This window comes from Phyllopteryx taeniolatus, chromosome 6 (genome assembly GCF_024500385.1).
Source record: "Phyllopteryx taeniolatus isolate TA_2022b chromosome 6, UOR_Ptae_1.2, whole genome shotgun sequence".
NCBI classification, from domain to species: domain Eukaryota; kingdom Metazoa; phylum Chordata; class Actinopteri; order Syngnathiformes; family Syngnathidae; genus Phyllopteryx; species Phyllopteryx taeniolatus.
The window spans coordinates 27,908,288-27,916,251 of record NC_084507.1 but is presented as its reverse complement, the minus strand read 5'-3'; the positions used below and the strand labels follow the sequence as shown (position 1 = coordinate 27,916,251).

The 7,964-nt window shown below is 40.9% G+C and overlaps 1 protein-coding gene across 6 annotated transcripts in view; it reads left to right on the top strand.

Moving 5' to 3' along the window:
- Nucleotides 1-5,456: 5,456 nt before the first annotated feature.
- The window catches only part of ptprub (protein tyrosine phosphatase receptor type Ub), a 184,265-nt gene continuing 181,757 nt past the window's right edge, over nucleotides 5,457-7,964 (top strand). For 2 of the 6 annotated variants that reach the window (XM_061776353.1, XM_061776352.1), the window contains exon 1: nucleotides 5,457-5,940. In XM_061776353.1, coding sequence (XP_061632337.1) covers nucleotides 5,871-5,940 — 70 coding nt within the window. In that variant the 5' untranslated portion in view covers nucleotides 5,457-5,870. The remainder of the gene's footprint in view (nucleotides 5,941-7,964) is intronic. The other 4 variants (XM_061776356.1, XM_061776354.1, XM_061776357.1 and 1 more) reach the window with 2 other exon arrangements.

Genomic DNA, 7,964 nt, shown 5'->3' with positions numbered 1-7,964 from the left:
GCTGCAATCTAAATTGTGTTTTAGGAGACATGCAATTTTTCCCAGCTGTCTTAATGATACGTCTGCCATATGCTTCAGTCAAAATACCGCAAGGATCAAGACTTATAGGACACTTTACATACCCGATTTTTTGTCTTGCTGAAATTAGCCTGTTTGAGAGGACAGACTTGTCTCATGCAAGTGTGGCATCTCTCCCCCTGCCCTACACATTGCTGGGAACAAAGGCAAGTGCGGATGCCGTTACCATGACAACTAGCGTTCGCACGCGCCCCGAATCTAAAAAAAAACCAACAACCACAAACTGCGAAGCATAAGCGAGCCCCGATAATCAAAGTCAATTCATTTTGTATTTATAGAGCCCCAATTCACACCAGAGGTTATCTCAAGGGGCTTAACAAATTAAGCGGTTCTAGAAGAACGTTTGTCTACAACCGCAGCTTTGTCCTAACGTGGAACTAACCGACAATCATTCGGCGAAGAATGCATCCTGAAGGACATATTAAGAGAGATGAGAGCTGGCGCTAAAATGAAATAAAGTGAAGCGAAAGAGCGGACAAAAGAGCAAAATTGAAGCTTTCCTTCTGTCTGTGTGTTACCCACCAACGGACAAACTGTCGGCCGTTAGGAAATTGCAGTTGTTTGTTTGCATTTCAAACTCAGCTTGTAGCAAGCGTAAGTGACGTCATGAGAGAGCGAGAGAGAGAGAGAGAGAGAGAGAGAGAGAAATTGCTGAATTACTGCTGCTGCTATGGTGAGTCTCAGCTTGAATGGTATTAGTGCTATTTGTATTGATGGCTTTAGTACTACTAAATAAGAAGGTATTAGTCAAAGGGAGAGAGAGAGTTAGTCACATCAAGTAAACCCTCGCTGTTTGCTGGGGAAAGGACCGAGCTCGCCCTGCCCCGAATAGCGAAAAACTGCAAATAATCGCCGATGTTTATAATTTCCAATCTTAACAGTTTAAACCGTAAATTTACCACAAACTATGATGATCCCGAAACTGGTTCATATAATTTCAAACTAATATTACAAATGTTCCTCTGGTTGGCCATTGCTTGAAAGTAGCTCTTTTTTGGCTAGCCTAGCTGCAAAGTCATGTGGGAAGAAACTCCTTGTTGGGGCAGTTATTAACAGTGGGGTGGAAGTGCAGAATGGAGACGCAACTATTTCTGTCTGAACAATAATAAGTACATTTTCCATCCCTTCGCAGCATGAAGGCCCACTGGTGCAATTCCAATTGCTTCCCCCCCCCCCCCCCCCCCCCCCCCCATAGCTGCTGTTATATGTTGCTACTAGAGGGTAAATCAATACTAGATCACATCTACAAAGCCGTCTCTTGTGTATTGACCTTTTGAGCATGTTGCACTTGAGGTGACATGCACAAATCATTGCTTTCAAATAAGCATTTTCTCTACATCTGAAGTCTGTGTTTGTCTTTTGTCCACGAGTGCACTATGTTAATGTCAATGTGTGCGATGCCAGAACTGCTTGATGGACAGTGACGGACCCGAGAGACTTCACTGTGTTGTTAATCAACTGCACATCTTCTCTTTCAACAAACACATAATCATAGCGAGTGCCGCCATCCTTCACAATGATATTATAATAATAAAGTACTGATATACAATATATTTACAAACAGGAAAGACACCGTAAATTCCGTGAGTGTTCTGCGTGTTAAATTACAACCCCAATTCCAATGAAGTCGGGACGTTGTGTTAAAACATAAATAAAAACTGAATACAATGATTTGCAAATCATGTTCAACCTATTTAATTGAATACACTACAAAGACAAGATATGTAATGTTCAAACTGATAAACTTGATTGTTTTTAGCAAATAATCATTAACTTAGAATTTTATGGCTGCAACACTTTCCCAAAAAGTTGGGACAGGTGGCAAAAAGGACCGAGAAAGTTGAGGAATGCTCATCAAACACCTGGGGCTTGTACAAGCGCTGGTTCCATATAATCTAATGGCAGGGCTGGGCCTGTTGAGAATAGATTAGTTTAAATACTTGCTTGCTAGTGGAGTGTAAGTACAGGTGTCAGCCTGACATGCAATGCTTGAAGCACAAGGTGAAATGAAATCATTTGCAGCGCTCTGCATCAGTCATCCATCATTCGGCGCTAATGACATTCGAGACTAAGAATTGCGCTCATGTTGGACGCCCTCAACACGTCTGCTGGCGCCTGTTAATTGAATTCATGCCGTTAATGTTGACGGGCCGCGATGGCATGGAGCCTGTGTAATGACTTGTCGCTGCGGCTGGACTTCTTTGCGCTTTCTCTTCTTTGAACAGCTCTATTATTTAAATTTGGGTTCACTTGTTTCCACTAAAAATCTGCACAGCACATCAATGGTGACTGATGACTGTGATAAGCTAGATGTCTAAACGCACTTTTTAAGTAGACTTTACACCGATTTTATCGGCCTGATCGGTATCGGACGATGATTAGCATTTTATTCTGAGCGGCTTGAATGTCATAATTTCGCCGATCCGATCAATGACGTCATTAATCGGCTCCGCAAAAGACATTTAGTCCGCGTCGCCATCGTGCACAGTATATTTGAATCCAAAAGCTGGTTTATTTTTAGCCTTGTCGCGTGTCTTTTGACGTCGACCTGTAAACAGCTGACGGCCAATGAAGTTATTTAAAAAAATAATACATTAAAAAAACAAAGTTGCTCTTTCACAATTGCACTGTCACACTACTGCAATAAAATCTATTCCGATACCACCGCATCCCGTTTTTTCCGATCATTGGGCTTTATCTCGTCAACTCAAATGCGACCAGATACACTCGTTACCGTGGCGACGACAACAAGAGTGGATCGCGCCGACTGTATTATGAGGACAAAATGAGGAAAAAGGTGTGTTGGTGGTCACCGGTGCTCAGGACAGGAAAGGACGTTCGTTTAAGGTTTGCTTGAGGCATGTTCACGTACTTTTAATACGATGCGGCTCGCAAGCAGGCAAGAAAATGTTGTGTAGCCTAGCAAGCTAGCGATACCACGAACGGTTGGACATAAACATGCCGCCGCTCTTTTCACATTGCAGTTATGGTTAAACTCAGGAGACCGGAACAAAATACAAAACGAAAGACTGAACAGGTTTTAATGAGGGTGTCAATGAAAAAACAGCAGCTTAAATCTTTGCTTTTGGGTAAAAATTTAAAACTAATAATTAAGGAAGAAGAAGTTACGTAAATCCCCCTGCATGTGATTATTATTATTTTTTTAAACGCTCGATAACTACAGTAGTTTTGTCAAATATCTGACAAACTTTTGCGCGCCACATAAAATGACGTGTAGGGCCAGATCTGGCCCTCGGGCCTTCAGTTTGACACCTGTGGCGTAAACAACTGGAGAAAATCCGGTGGGATACATAGCGATGGACTGGAGTAGACCACAAATTTGTATTTTCTAAGGTGAATCTCAATGGACAGGTAATGCAAATTTAATAGCAATAGTGTGCAGGTTCGAACGCCCTCAAGCACATTATGAAAGCGGTGACATCTGAGACCAGACAAATATTGAAATATACTTATCGACATCAAAACACGTCTTCCATTGAAGCTCGAGGTTGAATGTTTGACCGCTGACTTTTGCACGGGCTGTCCTTGTGACTCTATTACTCATCACAGTCTCCGTTATCACCGCGTCCAAGTGCACCTATGTGTCTGCGTGCAACAAGAAAGGCGCCATGCTAACGTAGTCCGTTTATCCGTTCGCTCCTGTTTATTTACATTTTGCTCGACAGAAGTGCCCGAGTGTCATTTCTGTCACGCATTCTCTAATAAACATGAACAGGTGCGGAAACAAGGAACATCTTCCAATGCAGATTCGGCACAGACTTGATGACAGACGATGTAATTTATGGAGAAATATGCTTCCCATGGGTTATGTGAAGGCATATTTACCTGTCTGTCTTGTGCAAATTCATCCACCGTGACCCTTGCATCCATTTTTCTATGCCGCTTGTCCTCACTCGGGTCACAAGTGAGCTGGAGAGCACCGACAGACAACCAGTCGCACTCACATTCACACCTACGGACAATTTAGAGTCTTCAATGACCCCTGACATGCTCATTTTTGGAATGCGGGAGGACGGCAAGAATTTGAATAAAGAGGACATGCAAACTCCAAATAGAAGGCTGAAGCTGAGATTCAATCCCAAGAGCCTCAGGACTGTGAGGCGGACGTGTAAACCACTGGGACAACGTGGTCCCGTAGTTTTCCACCCATTTTCTATAGCGTCCTCATTAGGGTCACTAGTGAGATGGAGCCTATGCCAGCTGACTGGGTGAGAGGCACCCTGGACTGGTTACCATGGCTGCGTGGATGCACATATGGACAAATAACTAAGTCTTTGTTGAATTTATGCTATTATCACATATGCATGTTCGTGCAATGTGGGAAACCAAGAATTGAGAGAGCATGCCAGTCCACACATTCATTCTGGAGCCGAGCATTAACTATCGTTTGTAGCCATTCTTAACCATTTTTGCCTATTTTCTGACATTATACTGAGCAAACCAATATTTGAATCGTAAATCAATTCATAGAAAAATAAAATACTCATTTTAATCAATGACAAAAATATGTTTTTTGTTCTGCTGTAGAATGAATAACCTGAAGTGGAACCCAAAGCAGCCTCAGAAATGTAATAGCCTTTCACATTAATCAGTACCCAAGAAGTAGCTCGGTTTCAAATATTTTGGTGAGTACATCACTCCCTCTCGTGTGATATTGCTTAAATGTTTATTTGCTTTTATTTGATCATGAAACAATACCAAATAAATAACAATAATTAGTTAATGAACAGTAATAAAAAAACTCCCACAAAAATAGAAAACAAGAGGCTAAGTGGCTCAAGCCCAAACAAAACCTGCCTTAGCCCACCCTATGAATTTGTTCTCAAATTATATATTTTTAAGCTATTATAATATTTTTTAAAATTGTATTTAGAATGTATTTAATTCCATATATATAATTATTAAATATTATTAAAATATTATTAAATATTTCATTTAATTAGGACATTTTGAAAAACTTTACATAATTAAAAAATATATATTATTTTTTCCCCAAATTATTATTATTGTTATTATTTAGAAAATAAATGTTCTGCGGTAATACCACACGCTTTGGCATTGACAAAATGTAAACCTGGTGAAAATCGGTCGAGAAAAAAATGTAATTGAATGTAATTTATTTATTTTCTTTCGCTTTCATTGCCGTAACTACATGTGCTAAATCTAATTAAATGCTAGTCTATGACAGGACACCTTCTGAAACACTGTTTGCAAATCTGCTTTTCAATAGATGGACAGTCACTATTTAAAAAAAATACATTACAATACATTATTGCATGATAATGAGTTTGTCTTCATTTATTTTTTGTTCAGTTGCTATACTGTATATAGTAGATTTCCATCAGTGTTGTCTATTACTCAAATGTTCACTGCCACGAATCGAATATTATGAACACATCAAGTGAGTGTGAAGATTCATGAGACTCTTTTCATGTTTTTTGTTTTTTACGATGTCATACTCGATTTGGTCACTTGGTGGCGCCCGACTCCCGTCTCTTTTGGGCGAAGAAGAGTCTCGGGCAGTGGGAGGGAAAAAAAAAGAAAAAAAGAAAAAAGCTCTTTGCACAGGCCAATGTCTCCCCACAACTGTTTACTGTGACGTCAGTTTGCACAAGTAGCGGTGGGCCGAAACTGCGCGTCTGTGTCACCGTCAACCAGATGGGGAATAGATGAGCTCCACTCCCTCAAACTTCCTCGGGTGGACGTCGCGGTTAAAAGTGGACTAAAAACAACAACAACAACAACAACAAAACAACAAAAAGAGCTCGACGATGAACACCTGCGCCTTTTTGTTGATTCTCAGCGTGCATATCTACGCCGATGGAATCGAGGGGCCAACAGGTAAGAGCCGATGTTCGTCCGAGTGTCCTGGATCTCGTTGCGAACTTTGTGCGTCCACTTTGGGGCAAAAGAGACGCGAGTTCGGCCGGCATTGCCACCCCCACCCACCGCCAACTTTGTGCCCCTTGGGCTCCGCAAGCCGAGCGCCTCGGAACACTCCGGACTGTCAAATGTATACGTCTAAAAAAAAAAAAAAAAAAAAAAAAAAAAAAAAAAAATGGCTCTCAACTTCATAAAAGTGAAAAATGAAGTTCTCGTGAAGACTTAGCGACCCGGAGCTGCCATTTCCCGAAACAACGCATCATGCTTCTGCCGCATCATCACCGCTCAGCTTACAAGGTGTTGCCTACACGAGATAGAAAAGTTTCATTTCACTTTATCCCGTAAGAGGTCTGGTAAACGATTGTGCGACACCGTGTGCCGTTTAAAAGACTGAAAGCCGGAGCAGTTATTGCTGCAGTTGCTTTATGAGGGGAGGCTACTGTTGATGCCATTCATCATCATGCCAATGTGTTTTCCCTTTCCAGTCTCATGTTGTGCTTTTCTTTTGTTTTGAGCTTAGAATCCAAACCAGGCATTTTATGAAATATTGCCCTGTGATCATGTCTGTATCTGAAATACAGTATTACTTCAAAGGAAAAAACACATTTACAACACCACTTATTTGACAGTGCTGGAGTATTCTTATTTTTTTTTTAACCTTTTACTGGACTCTATCAAATTATGCATGTTAGCTATAAATTAAATATACATTCAATTTTATATAAATCTGTGTTTATGCAATGGTACAGACAACCATGCATACATTGTGCCACCCTCTTATCCTGCAGTGTTCTTCTACCTGCGTTGCTGCTGTACTGCGTGTGCTATGTTTGTGGAGTCAAATTCAAGTTTGAATTATTATATAAGTTTATGTATTTACATAATTCACCGGTCCCGTGTGGTCCTGGACTGATCAAGCTCGGGTTTGCCAAACTTCGGGATGGGGACCCCAAATGGGTCACGGGTCATTTTTGTTTTTGGGTCGCCGATTGTCTGAGGAAAATGCTGTAAGCTCAGGTCACCATATGTTGGTTTTCAAAAAAGGGGACGCTTGAGGGTGGTGGGGGGTGTATGTGTGTGTTGTTGTTCAATGTGTGTGTGTTGGTGAGGGGTGATATGGTTTCTCGTTTTTCTCGAGTGTATGACACTTAACTTGGATTGTATGTAACTTAATGGGTTATTTTACAAAATTGACTTTTGAATTGTGAGAAGCAGTTGGGTTTTTGAAGTGCGTCCCCGCCAATCAAGTGTTCTACCAAAGAACCAGAAAAATCATTTTTGGCGCAATCTTGTCAATTAACCATTGGTGGCTTCATGCAAGCACCATCCATTTGCAGTCTGGACACAAAGTAGTGAACAAATACTCTAGAGGGAGTCTGTGAGTGTCCGCAAGTCTCCAATAGTTACAACATGACAAAAAGTTGCTAGATGGGTCAGAAAAGTCACCAATTAGTTGGCAAGACCGATTAGCCGCTCGCTTCGTTTCACTTCCGTCGTCATGGTATCGAGCTGTACTCGGCATTGAAGAACCGCCCTCCCAAAATTGAGTGATTTCAACCAAATTGGGTATTAAATGTGTTGTATATAGTGAATACCGAAAATCCGTGAATTACTGATGTCATTTCCAACAGATGCCACAAAATGGTCGCTATGCACTACTTATGACTAAATGAAACTCCTCAACTCACTTCAATATATGTCCTTGACAGCAATATGCCACCAGGTGGCGCCACAGTAACGCTTATCGCATTGCGCCAAAAAAAATCAAATGGGTGAGTTTTTCAACAAATAAGGGAAGTTAGCTCCAAAATATAAAAAAATGAGAATGTTGAACACGCAGGGGTTCGCTGTAATAAAAAAAAAAATCCTTTGTGTGTTTTTGTGTAAGAATGCAAGATACTTTTTAGTAAGACATGTCGGAACTGTTTTGTGGAAAAGAATGGTGCAGTTTATCTCCTTTTAAAGGCTACAGTGCCAAAACA